This window comes from Canis aureus, chromosome X (assembly GCF_053574225.1).
Source record: "Canis aureus isolate CA01 chromosome X, VMU_Caureus_v.1.0, whole genome shotgun sequence".
Classification (NCBI taxonomy): domain Eukaryota; kingdom Metazoa; phylum Chordata; class Mammalia; order Carnivora; family Canidae; genus Canis; species Canis aureus.
In genome coordinates, this window is record NC_135649.1 from 104,394,871 (window position 1) to 104,421,296 (window position 26,426).

The following is a 26,426-nucleotide window of genomic DNA, read 5'->3' on the forward strand; positions in this document are numbered from 1 at the left end:
GTATTACCCCTCTCTTTGTCTTTCAAAGATGAAACTTCCAGACTATCCTGAGGGAGGGGCTTTAAAAGAGCTGAATTCTGAAGGTTGGAGGCAATGCCATTCATTTCCAAGGGATTCAGGTTCATGGAGCCAGGATCAGGGGATACTGCATCAGCTTTTAGGGTTTGCTTTTGAGGTAGGGTCTTCCTAGTGAAACTTGGTTATTTTTGTTCAAAGCATCAGATAAATATTCCATTTAAATATTGTGCCCTAGCTACATAGGCTGTATTTTAAAAATATTTAGTATCATTTTGAATGATCTGCCACTATAGTCCTTACTTGATTTTAAACTGGAGACTTAAAAAAAATAAAATAAAAAAAATAAACTGGAGACTTATTTCCTGTTTGAAATGAAACTGCATCTATTCTGTTTTACAACATGAATGTGGACCTTTTCCTGGAGCACCAAGAGAGAATAACCTTACATCAGGCCCAAGTTTTTAGTTCATCCCATACCACAAACACCCTTGGCCCCAATCCAATCAGTCTGGTGGATCTTTAGGCAAACCAAACAGGCATTTGCATCTAATATAGGAGATTTATTTAAAAAACAAAACTTCGATGATGTGTTAGTTTCCAGAAAGAACAGATTTATATGATGTGGGGTCCACTACTATAATTTTTTTCAAACTGTGATAAAATGTCCCTAACAAAATTAGCATTTTATTTTTTATTTATATTTAATTGTTTTAAGATTTATTTATTTATTTATTCAGAGAGAGAGAGAGAGAGAGAGAGGCAGAGACACAGGCAGAGGGAGAAGCAGGCTCCATGCAGGGAGCCCGATGTGGGACTCGATCCCGGGTCTCCTGGATCACACCCTGGGCTGCAGGCAGCGCTAAACCACTGCACCACCGGGGCTGCCCAAAATTAACATTTTAACCATTTTAAGTGTACCATTCAGTGACATTAAATATATTCATAGTTGTGAAACCATCACCACCATCCATTTCAAGAACTTTTGCATCATCCCATATTGCAACTCTGTACTTATTATATCATCTATCCCCATACCCCCACCAATCCCTGGGAATGCCCCTTCTAACTTTCTGTCTCTGAGTCTGATTACTCTAGTGGAGTCATACAGTGTTTGTCCTTTTAGCTGGCTAATTTCACTTAACATAATGTCTTCATGGTTTAACCAATGGTGTAGCATGGGTCAGAATTTCATTCCTTTTTAAAGCTGAATAATATCCCTTTGTGAAACAATTTTATGTTTTATATTAAATCATTGGCCTGAGAGGCAGGCATCTAAATTAACACACAGCTAGGAGCCTACTGGGTTAGTCACTAGGAACAGAGGCCTGCGGATACCATCTTTCACCTTCCCTTTACCTCATTCCAGCTTACTTGCATTTCCCATAAAGGAGCTTTACTCTTCTTTGGTACTCCCATCTTGCAGCCATCTAGGGGTCCCCTCAAGATCTGGATCTGGTAGCCAGTGCAACTCCCGCTCCAGGGTCCCTAAGACTAACCAACTGAGAAAGCATTCTTAACCATCTACCACCCCCAGGGCATAGCAGGAGGTTAGAGACCCATGTTTCTGTGAAATAAACCTTTTAGCTTATCTTCATAGCTATGGCTGGAGGGGCAGGCTTCTGTTTAAAACATACATTTGGGATGCTTGGGTGGCTCAGTGGTTGAGCATCTGCCTTTGGCTCAGGGCGTGATCCTGGAGTCTCCGGATTGAGTCCTGCATTGAGCTTCCTGCATGGAGCCTGCTTCTTCCTCTGCCTATGTCTCTCTCTCTCTCTCTCTCTCTCTCTCTCTCTCTCATAAATAAATAAAATCTTAAAAAAACCAAAACATACATCTAAGGGCTGATCATAATCCTCTCCAGAGACCTTGGAGGGCAGGTGCTAACTTCACATTCCTGCCACCCACCAGAGCATCAGTAGCTCCTGGAAAGGAAATTGTACATGTGTCTGGTGTCTTGGTCTCTGGGCCTGTCACCCAAGGGCACTCCTTGATCTCCTACCTCTGGTGGCTAGCCACCACCTTCAGGGAGGGCATGGCCCAGATATTAGGCTGAAATACACCTTCAGTCATTCTATGAAAGAAGCCATTTATCCAGGAATTGGGGCCTAAGCAAGGCTTTTGGTTTGGCACAGATCTAGGGACCTATAATGAGGTGCACTCCAAGGACAAGGCCAGTGGACATCATCTTTGCATTCACCCTCTGTCTTGCTCCAGGTCACCGGTATCTACTAGAAAGGAACTTGTACACTGGTCAGGTGCCCTGACTGTTAACAACTGCCATGGACTAGCACCTCTAGATGACCTGACTCTGGTGCTCAGCAGGGCTTAGCATGCAGCCCTGCAGGACGGCATACAGAAGCATGCCTCATTTTATTGTGCTTTACTTCATATTATCTGCAGTCTGTGTTTTCTACAAATTGAAGGATTGTGGCAGCCATGTACTGAGCTAGTCTACTGGCACCATTTTTCTAACAGCATTTGCTTATTTTGTGTCTGTGTCATGTGTTGGCAATTCATGCAATATTTCAAACATGTTCATTATTCTTATATTTGTTACAATGACCAGTGGTCTTGAATGTTACTGTTACAATTGTGTTGGAACACCATGAATCGTGCCCATATAAGATGGTAAACTTACTTGATAAATGTCTGTGTTCTGACTGCTCTACTGACCAGCTTTTTCCTCATCTCTCTCCCCCTCTTTGGCTCTACTCATTCTCTGAGACACAATAATACTGAAATGAGGCCAGGTGGTACCCTTACAATGGCCTCTAAGTTTTCAAGTGAAAGGAAGAGTCACAAGTCTCTCACTTTAAATCTAGGGCTAGAAATGATTAAGCTTAGTGAGGAAGGTATTTGAAAGCTTTGGGTCTTGCACCAGTTAGCTAAGTTGTGAATACAAAGGAAGAGTTCTTGAAGGAAATTTGAAGTGCTACTCAAGTGAACACAGAAACAATAAGAAAGCTGTGCTTCTTGCTGATATTGAGAAAGTTTCAGTGGTCTGGATAAAAGATCAAACCAGGCATGACATTCCCTTAGGCCGGAGCCTAATCCAGGGTAAGGCCCTAACTCTCTTCAATTCTATAAAGGCTGAGAGGTGAGGAGGCTGCACAAGAGAAAATCTGAAGTTATCACGGGTTGGTTCTTGAGGTTTAAGGAAAGAACCTAACATAAAAGTGTAAGGTGAAGCAGCAGGTGCTGATGTAGAAGCTGCAGCCAGTTATTCTGAAGATCTAGCTCTGGTAATGCATGTAAGCAGCTACACTAAACAGATATTCAACATACACAAAACAGCCTTCTATTAGAAGATGCTACCTAGGACTATCATAGCTAGAGAGGGGAGTTGAAATTCTGGCTTTGAAGCTTTAAAATAGAGACTGAGGGGGATGCCTGGGTGGCTCAGTGGTTGAGCGTCTGCCTTTGGCTCAGGGCATGATCCTGGAGTCCCAGGATCAAGTCCCACGTCAGGATCCCTGCATGGAGCCTGCTTCTCCTTCTGCCTGTGTCTCTGTCTCTCTCTTGGTATCTTTCATGAATAAATAAATAAAATCTTTAAAAAAAATAGAGACTGAGGCTCTGGTTAGGGGCTAACCTAGCTGGAGACTTGAAGTTAAAGTCATTGCTCAGTTCCCATTTCAAAAATCCTAAAGTCTTTAAAAATTATGCTACATCTCCACTACTTGTGCTCTATAAATGGAACAAAGCGTGAATGACAGCACATCTGTTTACTATGTGGTTTACTGAATATTGTAAGTCCGCAGGGGGGAAAAAGATGGCTTTTAAAATACTACTGCACATTGACAATGTACCTGGTCACTTAAGGGCTCTGACGGAGGTGTATATTTTGCTTTCATGCCTGCTAACATAACATCCCTTCTTCAGCCCATGGATCAAGGAATCATTTTGACTTTCAAGCCTTAGGATTTAAGAAACCCATTTCATAAGGCTATAGCTGTCAGAGCTAGTGATTCCCCTGATGGAGCTGGGCAAAGTCAATTGAAAACCTTCTGGAAAGGACTTACCATCTTAATTGCCATTAATGACATTCATGATTCAATGGGAGTAAAAAATATCTACATTCACGGAAATTTGGAAAAAGTGGATTCTAACCTACATAGGTGATCTTGAGGGGTTTCAGACGACAGTGAAGGAAGAGACTGCAGGTGTGGTGGAAATAGCAGGAAATTAGAAATAGAGCCTGGTGATGGAATGAACTGCTATGATCTCCTGACAAAACTTTACAAGTGAGGAGTTGCTGCTTACAGATGAGCAAAGAAAGCAATTCTTGACATTAAATCTACTCCTGGTGAAGATGCCGTGAAGACTGTTGAAATGACCTCAAACAATTTAGAATATTACATACATTTAGTTGAGAAAACCATAGCAAGATATAAGAGGATTGACTCCAATTTTGAAAGAAGTTCTGTAGATAAAATGCTGTCAGCATTGTGTGCTATAGAGAAATGGTTGCTGAAAGGACAGTCAATAGAGGGGACTACATTGTTGTCTTGTTTTAAGAAATTGCCACAGCCACCCCAACCTTCCAGGATTGCCCTGATGAATCAGCAGCCATCAACATCGAGGCAAGACCCTCCACCAACAAGAAGATCATGACTCACTGAAAGCTCAGAAAATGGGTAGCTTATTTTAGCAACAAAGTATTTTTAAATTAAGACTTCTATATTTTTTGACATAATGCTATTTCAAACTTAATAAACTACAGTATAGTATAAACATAACTTGTATGCATGAGGAAACCAAAAAATTCTTTTGGCTTGCTTTATTGTTCACTTTATTGTGGTGATCTGGAACTGAACCCATAGTATCTCTGAAATATGCCTGTATTTGCATACTTTAAAAGCTGTTGCCTGAGAGTCTGGCTTCCAGTCAGCTGAATCTAGGTGCTCACTGAGATCCTCCCTTTTGGGACACTGACAGGCCTTGGTATACCCTCCACTACTGGGATCCACTAAAAATAAAATACACTGCTTGGACAATCACAAAGGCTTGAGAGACAACCCAAGAGCAATGGCAGAGTTGAATGGTAAGTTTCATCTCAGACATGAGGTTACTCCTTCTGCACTGGCAGAGATGGCTATGGTATCTGATGCATAGAAACCAGCACAGAGTGTCAAGGAAAATTGAGGAATATGCTCCAAATAAAAAAACAAAAACAAAAAAACAAAACAAAACAAAACAAAAACAAGAGAAAATCTCAGAGAAAGTCCTTAATGAAATGGGGATAACTGATTTACCTAATAAAGAGTTCAAAGTATGGCCATAAAGATGCTCACTGAACTTGGGAGGAGAGTGGATGAACACAGTAAGAACTTGAACAAAGAAAGAAAATATCAAGTACCAAAAGTGCTGGGCAAACTGGACAGCCACAAGCAATAGAATGAAACGGGATCACCTTCTAACACCATGCAGAAAAATAAACTCAAAATGAATGAAAGACTTCAATGGGAGACTTGAAACCATAAAAATCCTTGAAGAAAATATAAGCAGTCATTTCTTTGACATCTGCCACAGCAACATGGGACAACATCAAAATTAAAAGCTTTTTCATGGAAAAGGAGACCATCAACAAAACAAAAGGGCAACCTCCTGAACTGAAATAGATATTTGGAAAGGATATGTAAAAAATGTATACAATTTACCACAAAAAAACCCCAATCCAATAAAAAAAATGATCAGAGGACCTAAATAGACATTTTTCCAAAGAAAAATACATGTGGCCAACAGACACATGAAAAAATGCTCAACCTTACTCATGATCTATTATCACCTTATACCAGTCAGAATGGCGTTTATCAAAACCACACGAAGTAACAAGTGTTGGCTAGGATGTGGAGAAAAGGGAACACTTGTCCATTGTTGATGGGTATGTAAATGGTACAGCCACTATAGAAAACTGTGGAGGTTCCTCAAAAAGTGAAAATATCAATATTACTATACAACTCAGTGATTCCACTTTTGTTTACCAAAGAAAACAAAAACACTAATGAGAAATGTTATGCACCCCTATTTTATTGCAGCATTATTTATAGTCAATAAATGGATCCAACCAAGTGTCCATTGATACACAAATGGATAAATATATGGTGTGTGTAAAGATATGTATACACACATATGTATACACACACACTGGAATATTACCATAAAGAATGAAATCTTACCATTTGTATCAACATGGATGGACCTAGAGGGTATTATGCTAAGTGAAATAAGTTAGACCAAAAAGGACAAATACCATATGATTTCACTTTTATATGGAATCTAAAATTCAAAATGAAAAAAGAAAACTCAAAAATACATAGAAGAAATTGGTGGTTGCTGGGAGTGAAGCAGATGAATTATGTGAAGGGGATAAAGAGGTACAAACTTACAGTTATAAATTAGGTGACAAAAGATAAAAAGTACAGTAGAGAATATAGTCAATAATATTGTAATAACTTTGTATGGTGACAGATAGTGACTATACTTACAGTGAGCATTTCATAATGCATATAACTGATGAATCACTGTGTTGTATACCTGAAATAAAATATTATATGTCAACTATACTTAAAGAAACTGAAGACAGGGCAGCCCCGGTGGCGCAGCGGTTTAGCGCCGCCTGCAGCCCGGGGTGTGATCCTCGAGACCCAGGATCGAGTCCCACATTGGGCTCCCTGCATGGAGCCTGCTTCTCCCTCTGCCTGTGTCTCTGCCTCTGTTTGCTCTCTCTGAATGAATAAATAAATAAATCTTAAAAAAAAAGAAACTGAAGACATATAAATGGAAAGATACTTCTTGCTTATGGATTAGAAGAATATTGTTAAAATATCTATACTTCCCAAGACAATCTATAGATTCAATGCAATCCTTATCAAAATTCAATGGCATTTTTTTTTACAGAAAAAAAACCAACAATCCTAAAACTTGTATGGAACCACAAAAGACCCTATATGGCCAAAGCAATCTTGAGAAAGAAGAACAAGGCTGAAGGCATCATGCTCCCTGATTTCACCTATATTACAAAGCTATAGTAACCAAAATAGTATGGTATTGGCATTTAACACAGACATAGATCAATGGAACAGAGAGTCCAGAAATAAATTATATACATGGTTAATTACTACAAAGGAATCAAGAATATACAATGGGGGAAAAGACAATCTGTTCAATAAATGGTGCTGGGAAAACTGGGTAGCCACATGCAGAAAGAATGAAACTGGATCACTATCTTCCTTGAATATAAGACTTGAAACCATAAAACTCCTAGGAGAAACAAAAACTATAAGCTCCTTGACATCTGTCTTGCCAGTTAGGCTTTTAAGTTTGACACCTAAAGCAAAGTCATCAAATGTAAAAAATAAATAAGTGGGACTACATCAAACTAAAAAGCTTCCACACATAGGAATGCACATAGGTATGCTACTGAATGGGAGCAAATATTTGCAAATCATATATGATAAGGGTTTAACAAATCAAAATAAGAAGATGTCATACAACTCAACAGTACAAAAAGAGACAATCTGATTTTAAAATGGACATGAGATCTGAATAGACATATTTCCGAAGAAGACATACTGGGCCAGCAGGACCTGAAAATATGTTCAACAACACTAATTACTAGGGAAATGCAAATCAAGACCATAATGAGCTAGCACCTCACACCCATTAGAATGGCTATTATCAAAGTGACAAATTAACAGTGTTGATCAGGATATGGAAAAAAGGGAACACTGGTACATTGTTGGTGGGAATGTAAATTGGTACAACCACTATGGAATTTCCTCAAAAAGTTAAAGATAGAACTACCATATGATCCAGCAAATTCTACTTCTGGATATTTATCTGAAGGATATGAAGACACTAATTTGAAAAAATCGATGTACCACCGTGTTCACTGCAGCATTATTTGCCATATCCAAAACATGGAAGCAGCCTAAGTGTCCATCAATGTATAAATGGATAATGAAAAAATATATATACACACACACCATGGAATATTATTCAGCCATAAAAAGAAGGCATTTGTTGTAAATCTTGGCATTTGCAACAAATTGTTGGACCATGAGGGTATTATTCTAATAAGTTAGAGAAAGATAAATGTTGTGTGATCTCATTTATTAGTGGAATCCAAAACAAGCAAAAAGCCCCCCTGCACCCATCAACACAGAGCACAGATTGGTGGTTGTTAGAGTCAGGGAGTGGGTGCAGGCAAAATGGGTAAAGGGGGTCAAAAGGTAAAAACTTACCATTATAAAGTACATCATGGGGATGTAATGTACAGCATTGTGACTATATAATAATAGTCTAATACTCTATTGAGTATTAGAAACTTGCTAAGGGAGTAGATCTTAAAAGTTCTCATCATAAGAAAAACGTTTACTATATATGGTGATAGATGCTAACTAGACCAATTGTGGTGATCACAATATGTGAGTCATCCTGTGATACCCCTGAGACTAATGTTATCAATAAAAAATAAACATAAGCATAGACCCTCCCCCGCAATATCCTCAGGGCTTAGATTTATGCCTGAACCATGAATAGTGTGCTGTCAGTAAATGTTTGTTGGAATGAGTGGTCAACTTTCAGATTCTCCATGCCAGGAAACCCTCCATAATATTTTTTGTAATACACAAAATATTTCTTTTCAACATCCATCTTGGAAATACTCCATGCAAGTTGAGGAAAATAAATGTACATCAGATTGTGTGTATACATACACGTATACATATATACATGTATATATACATGCAAACACATATATAATGGGATGTTATTTACATATACCACATTTTGTTTATTGATTCATGCATTAATGGACATTTGGATTGTTTCTATCTTTTGGCTATTATGAACAATGCTGCTATGAACATCACTATACAAATTTCTGTTTAATTTCATGCTTTCAGTTTTTTGGTTATATGCTCAGAAGTGGAATTTCTAAATGATATGGTAATTCTATTCTCAAATGTTTTTAGAAACTTACATACTGTTTTCTACACTGCACCATTTTATATTCCAGTGCAATGCACAAGGGTTCTGATTTCTCCACATTCTCTTCAGCGCTTGTTACACCATGCATACATGTGTAAAGAGAATTATATTTAATATATAATACTTATATATGTTATTATATACTATATAAAAACATAACATATGTAAATAATATATATAATCATCTTAGTAGCACTGCTGATGTTTAAGACTATGTTGATTTTACAAAACATAAAATTCAGTTGTGGACTGAACTTCCTACTTGAAGCTTTTTAACAGTTGGTTTCAAAAATTTGTCTTTCAAGAAATGCACAAGTAAATGAGTCAACAGAAAAGCTTCTTACTATGAAAGTGGCTAATTACAGAGAGTTGGTCAGGAGCAGAGCTCACCTCCTAGCTGGGTGGCCTCAGCCACCTTGTAGGGTTGTTGGGTGGATGAAATTGTTGCACACTCTAAAGCCCTTTAACAGCATCTAGGCATATGTCAGGCATTGTGAGGGTTAGTTTTTGTTGTTTATTGATTTGGCTGAAACAAACTCTTTGAATTCCACAGTGCTTACCAGAAGTCCAAAGCAGATGTAACTAGGATATTTTTCATTTCTTTTTGTGGCAGTTAAGGTGGAATCTCTCTGAAATCTTGAAACCTTGGAAGGCATTTGTCAGGACATTTACTGTCTCAGTAGATATGAAGAAGTTCTTAAAAAGGAAGAGTTTGTAGGAGGAGTAGAAACTTAGTTTTATTGGGACAGGAGTAAATGGGATTATTTTCTTGGGAGAAAACTTTATAAATGGAAGTATCTTAATACAGTTACAGACACAATTTAAATGCCTTTTCTTTATGAAAATGCCATGCCGTGGTCTTATTTTCATATTCCTAAAGTGCTTTTCTTCCCGGGAAGCTCATTATAAACTGATGACCTGATCCAATTTAACTCCTTTGCAGAAGAATCATGCATCATAATGCACCAGAAACAGATCACAGGGCTTGCAAACTGAGACCTGGAGTTGTTTTACATGGATATCACATTATATGAAGTGTGACACCATTGTTTATCATTAAGGATTCAAATTATTGCATTACCTTAGGCATAATATTCTCAGTTATGAGCTTGAGTCAAACTACAGTAGCAAGCTGTAGATTACTTACAAAGTGAGCTTCTAATGGAAATGCTGACAATCCATTAACAGCAAGAGAGCTAATGGCTGCCACTATAAATATACTTAAAGATTATAGTAATAAAAATACTTATTTTCAAATGACTGCTAGAATTTCAAGGATTCTTTTAATGTCGCTATTAATAATAGGCCACCCTATCCTTTTGGCATTTGATTTTGTCTCATAAATGGGCTTCCTCTAAGGTAATGATGTTGCACTACTGCATTTTTTGTTTGATTTTGAGGGGGTTGGATGTCTTTTGGCAGAATTATCAATGCCTTTAATGGAAGGTGAATAATTGGTAGGTTCTTAGAATTGTGGAATTTTAAATCTGCAAAGGTTTTTAGTGATCAGCAAGTCATCTCTATTATGTTTGCTAGAGAAAACTTGAGATCCTAAAAAGTAATGGGCTAGAGCTTACTGTGGGGCGGGGAGTTGTTGAAGTGCCTGAAGCTCTACCATTCTCTTACCTGTGTCATGAAGGCAGGGCCCTGTGGCCTCACCTTCTTGCCTCAGTCATCTGTCTTCCTTATGGTGATAAAAGTAACATGTGTTCATTACAGAGCTGTTAGAAAGTAAACAATGAGAAGAGACTAAAAATCACCTGCAGTACAACTGCCCAGAGTAGTCACTGGGATATTGGGTCCATCTTTTCTCCATCTGCATGTATATGTTTCACAAAATGGGGGTTACGCAGAACATACAGTTTTCCAAGTCATTTTTACCATGCAGTAGCTCATGAACATTCTCACATTATTAAATATTCTTTAAGCACTGGATTTTCATCAGCTGCCTAAAGTATCACCTCAGAGTTGTGCAAGATTTCTCTAACCTACCGAAGGGGTTTGCAGTTTTGTCTGTGATGACCCTGCAATGAAAATCTGTGTACCCAAAGAGTATTTATTTACATCTCAGATTATCTGCTCAGGAAAAAAGTTTTTACACCTACTGCCCAGTTACTCCTCAGAAAGGCACCATTATTTTACCCTGCCACCAGCAGTAACAGGAGTGGGATCTTTTTCCTGAGCCCTTACCAGCACAGGCCATTACAAATTTTAAAAAAATCTTGGGAGAATAAGCTTACCAAGATGATGACATAAGTCATTCCTGATTTTGCTCCCCCTCACAAGAAGAACTAACAACTATTCATAGACAAGACTCCACTGAGAGAATCCTAGAATAGGGGGCTGAGGCGGCTACGTGCAGACCTTATTGCCTCTAACCCAGGCCAGCCCAACATTACACAGAGGGATCTGCTGAGCCTTCAGTTTTTATAGTGGGAAGAGAGAGTCCAGGGTGGACCTCTAGCTCCCCCAGCATTGTAGGTCACTTTTTGAGAGCTCCCCACTCTGATCTCATTCTACAGGAATTGCAAGGCAATCTGTGGGCATTGGCCACTGAGAATCTGAGGGGGAGAGGCTTCCAACAACCAATGCAGATATTGGCATACTGAGTTCCCACCTGCAGCACCCAAGCAGTAGTACCAGCTTGTGGTTTGGCTTATCTGCAGAGCCAAGACAATGGCACAGTTGGACTGGGGAACTCAGCAGAGTACAAGTCTGCCTGATTCTGGTTCTCAAAGAGATTCTTCTGGCCCTGGGGTCTGGTCTGCCTCTAGGCAGGAAGGGGAGCCGAGTCATAGCCCTCTGTTCCCACTGCTGAGTGAACCTCCCAACCCTGCCCGATCAGAAAGGCTGGCAAGAACAACTGGGAAGCTGCATAGTTGAACCAAGAGTATGGCAACAAGAGCTGATTGCCTGCAAAGCCAGTGCTAGGTGTTGAGGGTTCACAGACTCTATTCAGGCAGTGGAAGTAATTCATAGCCTACCTATTACTGAGTGCAGCTCCTGACCCCATCCCCCACCCCCAGCTCCAACCAGAAGGCCTGATTTGGAAAAACTGGGGGCCTATTTGAAGCTGGCCCTACTGTCCTACCCAGGCAAGGGAGATGAGTCATAGCCCCATCCACTGCTGAGTAAAGCTCCCAGCACCACCCAAACAGAAAGCTTGGCTATTAGACCTAGAAAGCTGCAAAGCCCAGAAACGTTTAAGCACAGAGTCCAACAGGCAGAGCTGATAGTCTGCTGAGCAAAGCCAGTGGCTCTGTTCAGGCAGGGAACTTGTGGCATAGGCGGGCTTGAGTCAAAACCACAAACCGAAAGCCTTTCTGGCCTTGGAGCTACTTCTCTTGCTGTGCCTGGATACATAAGCTAATTCATAGCCCTGCCCACTGAATACAATTTTCAGCCTGCCTGACTAGGGAACCTAACTAGAACACACAGAACACTCTGTATCCCAACCAACAGGCCTACTTACAGTTGCACTTGAACAGAGATCATTGCCCGTGATGGTCTTCATCTGCAGAGCAAAATAGGTTGACCCATTCTAGCCAGGGAATTCAGTACCTAACCTTGCCTAATTTAGGTCCTGGAACAATAAGCCATGTAGGCCCATTCTCCTGCCCCAAGAGGGCAGAGAAGCTAATTCATAGCTCCACCTGCTGCTTAGTATGGAGTCCTGCCAGCCTGACTGTAAGTCCTGTAAGCCTGACTAGGGAACCCAGGCAATTGGTAACAGTCACACTTGGGTAAGGAACCAAACTAACAGTCTTATCTAACCATCCTCAGCCAGTGGCCATAGCCCCGACCTCAGAGCTCAACCAGGGGCCTCACCCAGAAATTGACCCTGATAGCAAACTCCACCTGCCCAAGGACATTACTAGCTAACATATCCAGAAACCCACACTGAGGGGACTGGCAAAGAGTTACCTCTGCCAAACAAACTCATAATGTCTGGAAGAGGAGGCTGCTTATGCAAGTGTACAGATACCAATGTAAAGAATCAAGGATCATGAAAAAATCTAGTAAACATGACACCAACAAAAGAAACTACTAAAGCTCTAATAACTGGCATTAAAGAAATGGCTATCTAAGGTCAGATTTCAGAATAATTCTCTTAAAGTTTAGTCAACTGCAATAACACATAGAAAACTAAAAAGGGAAATGATGCATAAACAAAATAAGTTTAACAAAGAAATAGAAACCATCAAAAAAACTGTAGAGCTGAAAAAATAAAATGAACTAAAAAATTCAACAGAGAGCTTCAAAAGGAGACTCTGGGCTCCTGGTTGGGCTTGTCAGTAGAGGGTGCAACTCTTGATTTGGGGTTGTGAGTTCAACCCCCATGTGGGGTGTAGCAATTACTTAAAATCTTAAAAGACTCAGCTATGCAGGAAAAAAACAGTGACTTAGAAGACAGGACATTTGAAATAACCCAGTTAGAGTAGCAAAAAGAAGAAAGAATGAAAAAAGAGTGGACAAAACATACAGGACGTAAAGACACAATCAAGATAAATAATATTTGTATTAAGGGAATTCCAGAAGGAAAAGAGAATGAGAAGGGAATAGGTACAGATAGTAAACTTAAAGCAGTAATGGCTTAAAACGTCCCAAACCTGAGTAGAGAAATGGACATCCCAATCCATGAGATACAAAGGATCCCAAATAAGATAAACCTCAATAGGGCTACACTGATACACATCGTAACTGTCAAAAGTCAAAGAGAAAATTTAGAAAACGACGAGAGGAAAGGGGTAAATTACATACACAGAACCATCATGAGACTATCAGGGGACTTCTCAACACAATTGGTTCAGGCCAGGAAAGAATAGGATGATATGTCTAAAATATTGAAAGGAAAAAAAATGTCAACCAAGAATTCTATACATGGCAAAGCTGTCTTTCAGAAATGAAGAGATAAAGGCTTCCTCCCTAAAAACAAAGCTGAGCTCACCACCACCAGACCTGCCTTACATGAAATGCTAAAAGGAGTTCTTTGAGTAAAAGGACACTAATGAACATCATAAAACATAAGGTAGTGTAAAACTTACAGGTAATGGTAAATATATAGTCAAAATTAGAATCTGAAATGTGGTAATGATGGTGTGTAATTCGCTTAAACTATTTAAAAGTTAGAAAACATTGTAAAAATAACCAGAACAACAATCTATTACTGGTTACATGATATAAAAAGTATGTTAACTGTAACATCAATAACCTAAAATGTGAGGAGGCGGGAGATGAAAGCATAAAGTTTAGAAATTCTATTAAGGTTAAGTTGTTATCAGTTTAAAATAAGGTGTTATAATTTTAAAATATTTTATGTAAGCCTTGTGGTAACCACAAGGGTAAATCCTGTAGTAATTACACAAAAGTACATGATAAAGAAGTCAAACCATACAGATAGCAGAAGACAATGAAATACAAAAAAAGAAAGCAGGATACAAAACAAGGAATCATGGTTCTACAAATCAGTCATAAAAAACTATTAATAAAATGGCAAACTAAGTAGGTCCTTACCTATTAATGATAGCTTTAAGTTATATTTAATTGGATTAAATTCTCCAATCAAAACACATAGAATGGCTGAATGGATAAAATTTTTAAAACTTCTAATGATATGTGCCCATAAGAGACTCACTTTAGTCTTAAAGTCATACACAGAGAATGAACGGATGGGAAAAAGATTTTGTAAGCAAATGATATTTAAAAAACAAAACAAAACAAAAAAGTAGAGGTAGCTATATTTTATCATACTAAATAAACTTAAATCCAAAAATAGTACAAATGAGACAAAGAGGTCTTTTACAATTATTATTATACAGTGATAAAGAAGTCAGTCCATCAAGATATAACGGGGCACCTGGGTGGCTCAGTGGTTGAGTGTCTGCCTTTGGCTCAGGTCGTGGTCCTGGGGTCCTGGGATCAAGTCCCGGCATTAGGCTCCCTGCAAGGAGCCTGCTTCTCCCTGCCTATGTCTCTGTCTCTCTCTCTGTCTCTCATGAATAAATAAATAAATAAATAAATCTTAAAAAAAAAGAAGATATAGTAGTTGTAAATGTTTGTGCACCCAAATATAAAAAGCAAAAACTAAGCTAAAAAAAGAAAACAGCAATACAATAAGAGTTGGGGACTTTAATACCCCATTCTCAAGAATGAATAGATTATCCAGACAGATAATAAGGGAACAGCAGATTTGAACAACACTATAGACGAAATGGACCTAATTGACATAGAGCATTCTATCCAACAGCAGAACTCACATTCTTCTCAAGCACATATGGAACATTTTTTAAAAAGATTTACTTAGAGAAAGCTTGAGTACAAGCAGGGGGAGGGGCAGAGGGAGAGGGAGAGAGAATCTCAAGCAGACTCTCTGCTAAGTGGAGAGCCTGACACAGGACTTGATCTCATGAACCTGAGACCATGACCTGAGCCAAGATCAAGACTGGGTTTAAAAAAAAACAAACAAAAAACGGTTCCTCAACCAACTGAGCCACCTACATGCCCCAGAACATTTTCTAAGATATACCATATGTTCAGCCACAGAATAAGTCTTAGCAAATTCAAGAAGACTGAAATCATACCAAGTACCTTTTCTGGCCATGATGGTTTCAAAATAGAAGTAATTAACAGGAGGAAAACTGAAAAATTCATAAATACATGGAAATTAAACAATGGTCTGTGGAACAGCCAAGAGTCAGAGAAGAAATTAAAGGGAAAACATGGGCAGCCCAGGTGGTGCAGCGGTTTAGTGCTGCCTTCAGCCCAGGGCCTGATCCTGGAGACCCAGGATCGAGTCCCACATCGGGCTCCTTGCATGGAGCCTGCTTCTCCCTCTGCCTGGGTCTCTGCCTCTCTCTCTCTCTCTCTCTCTCTCTGTGTGTCTCTCATGAATAAATAAATAAATAAAATATTTTTTTAAAAAGGGAAAACAAAAATGTATCTTGACACAAACAAAAATGGAAACACAATATACCAAACTTGTGCAGACAGAGCAGTTCTAAAAGGGAAGTTCAGGGGCACCTGGGTGGTTCAGTGGGTTAAGTGTCTGCCTTCAGGTCAGGTCATAATCTCAGGGTCCTGGGATCAAACCCCATATTGGGCTCCCTGCTCAGTGGGGAGCGTGCTTCTTTTTCTTTCTCTCCCTCTGCCCCTCCCCACTGCTCGTTTCGTTCTCTCTCAAATTTTTTAAAATGGAAGTTCAGAACAATAAATGCCTACCTCAGGAAACCAGAAAGATCTCAAACAACCTAATGCTATGCCTTGGGAACTAAAGAGTGAACAGAAGTTCACTTTAGTTCACCAAAGTTATCAGAAGGAAGGAAATAATAGAAATTGGGTCAGAAACAAAGTAGCGACTAGGAACACAATAGAAAAGACCAACCAAACTAAGAGATGGTTTTTTGAAAAGATAAAATTGACCAATGTTTAGCTAGACAAACCAAGAAAAAAAGGACCCAAATCAACAAAACTACAAATGAAAATGAAAAAGATATTAAAACTGATGCCACAAAGGATCTTAAGAGGCTACTGTTAACTATACACCAACAAACTGAAAATCCTAAAAGAAATGGAAAATTCTTCGGAACATACAACCTACCAAGAATGAATCAGAATGAAGAAGAAAATGTGACAGACCAATTACTAGTAAGGAGATTGAATTAGTGATCAAAAATCTCTCACAGAAGAAAGGCCCAGGAATTGATGGCTTCGCTGGTGAATTTTACTGAACATTTAAAGAAGAATTAATGTAAATCCTTCTCAGACTCCTCAATGGAAGGAGGGAATGCTCCCAAACTTATTTTATGAGACCAGCATTACCAAAGCCAAAAAGAATACTAAAAACTACAGGCCACTCTCTCTAATGAATATAGAGGCAAAAATTCTCAATAAAATATTAGTAAACTGGGGGTACATGGGTGGCTCGGTTGACTGACTCTTGGTTTCAGGTGGGGTCATGATCTTGGGATTGTGAGATCAAGCCCCTGTCCGACTCCACACTCAGCAGAGCCTGCTTCCTCTCTCCCTCTGCCCCTCCCCCACACAAATGGGCACTCATGTGTTTGCTCGCACTCTCTCTCTCTCTCTCTCTCTCTCTCTCTGGAATCTTTAAAAAATATTAGTAAACAGAATTCACATTAAAAAGATATTTTACCATGATCAAGTGGTATTTATTTTGGGGATACAAGTGTGATTAAATCTATTACTATGGTACATCACATTGATAGAATGTAAGAAAAAATCTTATGATCCTCTCAATGGACACCGAAAAATCATTGGGTAAAATTTAATAACCATTCATGATAAAACCTTTTAACAAATTAGGTACAAAACAAATATACCTCAACATAACAAAAGCTGTAGATAACAAACCCACAGCTAACATGGTACTTAATGACAAAAGGTTCAAAGCCTTTCCTCTAAAGTCAGAAACAAAACAAGGGTGCCCATTCTCACTCCTCCTATTCAAGATGTTACTGAAATCCTAGCCAGAGCAATGAGGCAAGAAAATATAAAAGCCCATCAGAATTGGAAAGGAAGAAGGTTGTCTATTTGCAGATGACACGATTTTATACACAGAAAATCCAATAGACTCCAAAGAACTGTTATATCTAATCTACAAATTAAGTGAAGTTGCAGGATACAAAATTAACATACAAAATAAGTAGCATTTGTATATACTAACAATGAATTATCTGAAAAAGATAAATTGATCCCATTTATAATAGCAATGAAAACAATAAAATACTTTGGAATAAATTTAACCAAGGAGGTGAGAGATCTGTACACTGAAAACTGTAAAATAGTGATAAAAAAATTAAAGACAGAAAAAAATGGAAAGGTATCCCCTGTTCACAGATTAGAAGAATATTAATAATGTCCATACTATCCCAAAGCCATCTATAGATTAAATACAATCCCTATCAAGGTTCCAATGGGATTTTTCACAGAAATAGAAAAAAATCCTAAAATTTATGTGAAACCTCAAAAGACCCCAAATACCCGAAGCAATCCTGAGAAAGAACAAAGTGGGAGGCATCACACTTCTGATTTCAAGCTTTATTATACAGCTATAGTAATGAAATCAGTATAATTCTGGCATAAAAAAAGACACATAAACCAATGGAACAGAACTGAGAGCTCAGATATAAGACCAAACAAGGGAGCCAAGCATACTCAGAGTAAAGATTGTCTCTTCAAGTAATGGTGCTAGGAAAATTGTATATTCACACATAAAAGAATAAAACCAGATCCCTATCTTACACCATTTGCCAAAGGTAACTTGAAGTGGGTTAAAGATGTCAATGTAAGGCCAGAAACCATAAAAATCCTTGAAGAAATCATAGGAGGAAAGCTCCCTTTACGTGGGTCTTGGCAATGATTTTTTGGATAGGACTCCTAAAGCATAAGTTGCAAAATCAAAAATAAGTAGAACTATATCAAACTAAAAAGCTTCTGCACAACAAAAGGAACCATCAACAAAATTAAAAGACAACCTACAGACTGGGAAATATATGTGCAAACCATGTATCTGATATGAGTGAATATCCAAAATATATAAAGAACTCACACAATTCAATAACAAAACCCCAAAATAATCCAATTGAAGAACAGGTTAGGTACCTGAATAGACATTTTTCCAAAGAAGATATACAAAGGACCAACAGGTACATGAGAAAATGCTCAGTATCAGGGGCAGCCCGGGTGGCGCAGCGGTTTAGCGCCGCCTACAGCCCAGGGCGTGACCCTGGAGACCCGGGTTCGATGCCCACGTGGAGCTCCCTGCATGGAGCTTGCATCTCCCTCTGCCTGTGTCTCTGCCTCTCTCTCTCTCTCTGTGTGTCTCTCGTGAATAAATAAATAAAAATCTTTGAAAAAAAAAAGAAAATGCTCAGCATCACTAGTCAATAGGGAAATGCAAATCAAAACTACAATGACTTATTACCTCATACCATTAGATTGGCTGCCATCAAAAAGACTAGAAATAACAAATGCTAATGAGGGCATGGATTAAAAGGAATCCTTGTGCATTGTTGGTAGGATTGTAAATTGGTGTGGCCATGGTGGAAAACAGTATGGAGGTTCCTCAAAAAATTTAAACTGAAACCACCATATATACAATCCAGCAATTGCACTTTGGGGAGGAAAGGAAACAAAACTCTGTCTTAGCACTATCTGCATCCCCACAATCATAGCATTATTTAAAATGGTCAAGACATGGAAGCAACCTATCAATGGATGGAATGGAAAAAGTACAGTATGTGTATACAATGGAAGGTCAGTCAACTCTTAAAAAGGAGGAAATCCTGCCATTTGTGATAACGTGGATGGCTCTTGAGAGCATTATGCTAAATGAAGCAAGTCAGAGAAAAACAAATACATCATCTCCCAAGTGGAAAAAAAAAAACCCAAACCAACCCACAACTCATGGAAAAGGCATTCCGATTTGTGGTTACCAGGGGAGACATAGGAGTGAAAGAGGAAAAATCTGATTGAAAGTGATCAAAAAGTAAAATAAATAAGTAGTAGGGATGCAATGTATAGCACGAAGACTATAGTTAACATTGCTGTGTGGTATATATGAAAGTTAAGAGAGTAGACCCCAAGAGTTCTCATCACAAGGAAAAAGATCTATTTTTTGTATCTATAGGGCAGATGTTAACTCATTGTGGTAATAATGTCATCATACACGTAAGTAAAACCATTACTCTATACACCTTAAACTGTGCTGTGTGTCAATTACATTTCAATAAAACAATTTTTTTACATGCTGGGAAGATTAAAAAAATCTGTAACAATCTGATGTATTAAAAGGTATCTCCCTTAATTATTTTGCATTGTTTACTAGTGATGCTGAACATTTTGTATAGGTCATTTGTAAGTCTCTTGTGCATTGCCCTACCAAGCCTTGTGCTCATTTTTCTATGAATGTTTTTACATTCTTCTTTTTAATTTGTAAGCTCTTTATGTAAGAAAATCCACTATTTATAGTTAAATGTTGCAAGAATTTCCCCGTTTTTCACTTGCCTTTTACCTTATTTCATGGTGGTTTGGGGGAGGGTGCGGTATGTAAGTTTTACACTTTTACGTAGCCGGACACCAATCTTTTCCCTTATGGTTTCTCTCTTTGCTTTTATGCTCCCACCCAAAGGTATTTCTCAGACACAAATTTGATCATACCCCTCCTTTAGTTAAAATCTTCCAGGGGCTCTTGGGAGGGAAAAAAATCCAGCTCCTCCTGGTGTTCAGGCCTGGCCTACAGTCAACCCCATAGGCACTCAGCTTACAGTCATGCCAAGAACTTTAGGTTGTACTCTCTCTCCTTAGCGCCCTCTTTTTGGAAAGTCACCCCTCCACCAGCTCCCCGGGCTTACTCCCCACCTCAGTCTCCTATTCTTGTACATCACCGAAGCCCCAGCTTGGATATAAGCATCTCCTGTAGAGCACCTAGTCTTCCGGGGTGGGGGGGGGGGCGGTCTGTAATGGTTTGTAAAGTAACTCAAATGACAAGAAAAGTCTAAAATGGCAAACAGGAGAAACAGCTCTGGAGGCTGGCTTAGGATCACAAGATTGGCCTGAGGTGCTGGGGACTGAGGTTCCGTGACAAGCGAGGGAGAAATGAGGGCACAGGTGCCCCCCTCCCCCCCGCCGCAGCACGGGCAGGGCGCTCAGAAGTGGGTGGAATGGAATATGCGTGCATGACATGGGGGGCTGAGCTGCAGGCAGAGAGCAGAAGGGCAGGTCAGCGGGCACCACTGCTAGGCCAGGACTGGAATCTCCAGAAAGCAGGCGAAGGGGACAGCGTCGGGGGAGGGCTCAGTTCTGAAAGCACCGGGCAGTAGTCACCAGGGGTCCCAATCTGCAAAGTCTGTCTTACCACCGAAACCTCCTTTACCCACCGAGTCCCCCACACCGGCAAAGGACACTGCTGGCTTTCTAGTTCCATGGGCCAGAAACTGGAGTCACTCCCCTCCCTCCCACGCCTCACATCCCATCTGTCAGCAATTCCTGTGGGCTCTACCTTCAAAATGTAGCCAGACTGTGATACTGCATGATTCCGTTTAGAGGACATTCTGGAAAAGACAAAACTGGAGGGACAGAAAAAGGATCTGTTGCCAGAGGCGGGGGGAGGGGGTGGCCGATGGAACTCCCCTAGTACCCTGATGGTGGTGGCAGTCACACAACTGCGGGCATTTATCAAAACTCATACCACTGAAGACTAAAAAGGCTGAGTTCTACCTTAAGTCTGCTGTCCCTTGATGAAACCAAGGGGTGGGGGGACATCTACCCGGCCTCCGACCATTTTCTCACCTGGTCTCCTCCCGGCCGTGGGCGCTTCAGCATCCTCCGCGCTCCTGCGCCCCCCACTGCAGCCAGGGGCAGGGGTCCTTAGTCCGGACTCGAACTCCAGAGGCACAGGAGCTCTCCCGACATTTCTCTTCTCACAGTAAAGGCCGAAGTTCTCACATGGCCACAAGAGCCCAGGTGACACAGTGTTCTGTCCCTCCTCTGGTGACTTCCTCTTAGCCTCCTCCCCCACACGCCTCCCCTCTCCTCTCCTCTCCTCCCCTCCCCTCCCAGTGACTCCACTCCAGCCACTCCAACCACCACCGCCTCCTTACTGCTCCCTGGACGTGCACTGCGTGCTCGCTCCTCAGGGTGCTCTGTCCGGAGTGTGTTTGCCCGATTTCCATTCACACGGCTCCTCCCTCATCTCTTCCAGGGCTTGGCTCCAATAGCGTCTCCTCCTTGCGGTCTTCCCTGAGCCCCCTCATTACCATTGCTGCTCAGCTGCCCCCCACCAACCCCTGTTTGCTGTCGCCTCCTGTTTTGTTTTTTCTCACAACCGGTATTTCCACCTGACATCCACGTATTTGGTTCATTCTGGTTACTGTGTGATTCCTCGTCATGTGGAGGGGGACAGGGATTTCGGTTTTACCCCTCACTGCCCTCCTGTACCTAGGACATTACTATTCGCCTGGCAGATGATAAGTGCTCAGTGAAATTCCATAGCTGGAGTAAACAGTCCCAAGAACCAGCAGAGATGGACGTCTCTGTGTCTGCGGCTCACTGGCCTGGAATTTCACTCGGCTGCTCCCACAGGATGGCTCCCTGGATGCCATCAACTGTAGGCCACGTCTGTGGGGTGGCGGTGTTGTGGGGTGGCAGCTCTCCCTCCTGCCTTTCCCTTTTGTTTCCCTGCCACCCCAGATGGCTGACTTAACAGATTGCCTTTTCTCCCATTTCTCTCTAGAAGCAGATGTTCCAGGAGAGGAGTAGCCGGATGCTGCAGGCCTTGTCCCCGAAGCAGAGCCCTGTGAGCAGCCCCACAAGGAGCCGGTCCCCCTCCCGCTCCCCGTCGCCCACCTTCTCGTGGCTCCCGAACAAGGCCTCACCCCCATCCTCGCCCAAAGCAGCCTCAGCCTCCATCAGCAGCATGAGTGAGGGGGATGAGGATGAGAAGTAAAGGCTGCTGGCAGACAGCAAGGGCCACACCACACAGGCTGGGGCGAGGGTGGGGTCACCGGGAACGCCTGGGTGGGGTTGGAAGGGTAATGGTTGCAGGAGCTGCAGCTCAGCTAAGGGAAGGCCTGGAGACCAGCTCTCCCTCAGCCTCCACTCAGCCTAAGACTTGGGCTCTGCATGGAGGTTTCCAGCTGGACAACCTTGACAAACCTTCTTAGCAGCATCTAGAACCACTCCACTTTAACCTCGCTAAGAAAAGGTGCAGAGCACCCCCAGGAGACTTGCACTGAGTGGGGTGTCTTCTGCTTTGGTCCTTACACCCACCCCTATCAAGTACACCACCCATGGAAGCGGCTGTTCCCTCAATCTGCTACTTCCAGCTCATAAGGGCCCTGCACGTTGCCTCCTACCACCCAAGCTCTGCCAGAATAAAGCTGTTTCCGATAGAGGTGGCAAAGTGCTTCTGAAGTAGTCCAGTTCAAGAGAAACTCCAGTCTTCTCAGCATAGCCCCCGAGACCTGATGTTGCAACACATCGATTCTTTCCAGTTCTAGGAATGTGGTGCATAGACGAAGACATGCTTTGGCCACATATATAAAAGGTCATCTAGCATGAACCGTAACTTCCTATTCAGAGGACACTTGTGTCAAGGAGAATGCCATGTAAGGCCTAATATGTCCTGCCTAATATGTCCTGGCTGTCCTTTTCTCATCATTGGTTTGACTTCATGGTTTCCAGAAATTACCTTAATCTGTGGGAAATGCAACAAAGAAAAACATTATATATATATATATATATATATATATATATAATGGAGGAACTGCTTTGCTTTGGCTCCAAGTTTAGCAGATGGCAGATGTCTCCTTAAAGGATGCTAACTACCGAATGGCTTTTCCCATTTCTGACCAGTTAACGATTTCATAGGCCTCAAGTGAACAGTTCGATGTACCAAACCACATAGTATACCCGTAGGGGTGCTACTGCACGTGTCTGTTCTATGTATGCTCCCAATATGCTATCCAGGGTGTGTATCATACGCAATATGAATATATGGTGGTAGCCTTTTACGATATACGCTCTTGTGCTCCCCTAACACCCCGCTGCAATCCTGGGTCTCAAGGACTGCCTGGTTCCCTTGTGACGTGGGCACTTTGTCAAAAACGCATCCTGGATCCCCGTACAAATGTCTTGTCCCGACCAGGAAACAAGTATGTTGTTCTCATGGCCTCCCATAATGTTTTGAGGTGGAGGGAGGCCCCGGAGGGTTCCCCAGAGCACCGTGGGAACCTCAGTTTGACCTCCGCATTGAAATGGCCTAGGTGGTTATGTAGTTACCCCCGGCCCTAGGTTTTGCCAGATGGGATGAAGAGCCTAAGCACTCCTGCTGAGTTGTTTGAAGTTGCTCTCCACTAACAGGTAGGAAAGGAGCAGGTATAGTCAGGGCGTAGAACCACGCTCTCAGGTAGACGAGGCCCTGCCCGTCTGTCAGAGAAGCCAGAGGCCCGAAGCAGCCGCTGTGGGCAGAGCTCAGCATGTCTCGTGGCAGAAACACCGCCTTTCAGAAGCCCTGGGAGCTAGCCTTGTGGTGACAAGTGGGGCAACCGAGGAAGGAAGGTGGCATGTCTTTCCCCCTCGTGTCGGGGTCGAACTACCTCCCCGCGCACCTGGAGCTAAGTGGTGTTGACGGGGAAGCAAAAGCACGCGGCCGGCTGGCGGGGGCCCCGTTCCCGGCCGGCTCTGCAGAGTTCCGCTGGGCACCCGCGTGGGGACAAGAGCGCTGGCCGGAGGGCGGCCCGCGAGGACGCGTCGGTCAGTGGCCCAGGCCGAGAGCGCTGCTCAGCGCAGGGAGCCAGGCCTCGGGTTTCCGTCTGGCCCTTTGGCCCGAGCGCCGGGGCGGAGGCCTGGCTCCGGACCCGCCCGCGGGCAGTGCGAGGAGGAGCACAGCCAGGCAGGGCGACGTGGGGGAACGAGGGACGAAGAGAGGAGCCGAGGCGGCCTGGAGAGAGCGACGGCCGTTACCCAAAGTCTGTGCCCCCAGAGCATGTTGGGGCCTCGCTGTCAGGGCAGCCGGAGGGGAGGGCCTCCTGGTGCTTGTTCCACGGCCCAGGGCGGACAGACCCACTGTCACCCGGCCGAGCCTGCGGCGGGTCGCGCGGGCTCCACCGGCCGGTTCCGTGGTGGCAGGCCTTACACCCCACGTACCACAGGCGCCACTTACGGGATTCGACTCGGGCCACCCGAGCTGCCGGTGATGGGGATGAGCGACACCTGGTGTATCCCGGGGACGCGCCGAAGCCCCCCGCAAGCCACCCTAACTCTCCCCCTGTGTGCGCCGATACCTCCCCGCTGTCCTGAGGCCCCGAGACCACGGACAGGAGTGGGGGCGGGGATTCTGCAGCCCAGCCTGTGCCGCTTCGGGCCATCAGGGTCCCCCCCACACGCTTCCTAGGAGAAGGCGGGGGTGCCCCTCGTTTGGGTCAACCAGCCAACAGCCAGGGCCACGAGAGAGTCAGGGCTCGGGTGTGAGATGTACAAATGATGCGCGGGCCCGGAGAGACGAGCGGAAACGCCGGGGGGCAGGGAGGGGTCCCTCGTGCCCTGGAAAGGGAGGGAGGCTTGGGCGAGGACTGCAGAGCAGCTGAGGAGGATGGCAGAGGGGGCAGGTGACGGCCCGGTGCGAACAGAGGGGGAGCAGTGACTTTCTGCTCCCTTTCAAAGCGTTGCTCACCCCTCACAGGTGAGGAAGAAAGGCTTCCTCCCACGGCCACCCAAGGGCAGTGTGGGTGGTGGGGTGTGGGTGTCCGCCCCGGAGCCCCCCGCCCCACTGCATCGGCTGCCACATCCTCGTCCCAGGGCCCTGAAGTCAAACGTTCGCTCTTCTACCAGCTAAAAACCCAGGGAGCTCTAACCTCCTGGTCCCACTGAGCGGCCTGTTGCCGGGAAGCCGCTCCGTGTGCCAGGACCTTAGAGAAGTGAAGGAAACCCACTGCGAGAGGGGAGCCCCTGAGACCCGAGGCTGCCTTCCGACCTGCTCTGTGGGCGTGCAGTCCTGCTCCGGGCCTCGGGCTGTAGTCACTGTGAGTCCATCCCTTGACGGAGGGACGGGAAGAGTGTGCGTTTGTTTTCTCTTCATCTTCAGGACTGATATAGCGCCAGGCACACCCCAGAGAGACGCGCAATGGGGTCACAGACTCCGCTGAATCAGATGAGCCCCTTTGGAGCAGAGATGTTCCTGTTCCTCGGGCATCCATTCAGCACTAGTCTTGGCCATCAGACTTAAAAAAAAAAAAAGAAAGAAAGAAAGAAAGAAAGAAAAGAAAAAAAGAATAAGCTCATGAGGCATTTGCAACTTCTACTTCTCTCTAGACTTGAGTTTTTTGTTGTGTCACTGCGACGTGTCCTGGGACAAAGCCATAAGAAGAGCATACGTACTTAGGACTGCTGTGCATACAAGAAGACCAACACTCGTCTGGGTTGAAGTAAGAGCTTATGCCCAAGCAGTTGCTCTGGTGCTGAATTATGCCAACCCCTGGAATCAGCCCTCCAGCCCCCGCCCTCATCCCTCCCCAACCCACCCGGCTCCCGAACACCACAGCATTCCCAACTTCTTTATAAATAAAAGGATGCCTAATGCACTCGGGCCTGTCGTGTTCCTTAGGGGTGCCACTGCGTTCGGAACAGAGGTCCCCACCCGGCGTCGGGTTCCACTGCTAACTGGCCCTGAGCCCCCGCCAAACCACTTCACTTCTGTGGCCTCGGGGTCTGCCTTTGCCCAATGGGGGAGGGGGCTGGCGGTGGTGAGAGCTCTGTGCCCGGCAAGGCCTCTGAACTCGGGTTCCCTACCTTCTCCAGCCGGGATGCGGTCATGAGGCCACATGAGGCCACAGAGATGGGGCTTCCGCTCAGTGACCAGAGAAGTGCCCCCACACCCCCACCACCCCCACCCCCAC

At 43.1% G+C, this 26,426-nt stretch overlaps 1 protein-coding gene and 1 long non-coding RNA gene across 11 annotated transcripts in view; one reads left to right on the plus strand and one right to left on the minus strand.

The window, feature by feature from the left end:
- The window catches only part of LOC144308505 (uncharacterized), a 32,073-nt gene extending 10,507 nt beyond the window's left edge, over positions 1-21,566 (minus strand). Inside the window, exon 1 of the long non-coding RNA XR_013374972.1 lies at positions 21,322-21,566. This is a non-coding gene — a long non-coding RNA (uncharacterized LOC144308505). The remainder of the gene's footprint in view (positions 1-21,321) is intronic.
- PCYT1B (phosphate cytidylyltransferase 1B, choline) overlaps positions 1-26,111 on the plus strand; it is a 131,137-nt gene extending 105,026 nt beyond the window's left edge. For 7 of the 10 annotated variants that reach the window (XM_077889089.1, XM_077889084.1, XM_077889086.1 and 4 more), the window contains one exon: positions 22,265-26,111. In XM_077889089.1, coding sequence (XP_077745215.1) covers positions 22,265-22,477 — 213 coding nt within the window. In that variant the 3' untranslated portion in view covers positions 22,478-26,111. Of the gene's footprint in view, positions 1-2,232; positions 2,444-6,918; positions 7,044-22,264 lie in introns of those variants that run through there. The other 3 variants (XM_077889088.1, XM_077889091.1, XM_077889092.1) reach the window with 3 other exon arrangements.
- The last annotated feature ends 315 nt before the right edge of the window (positions 26,112-26,426 follow it).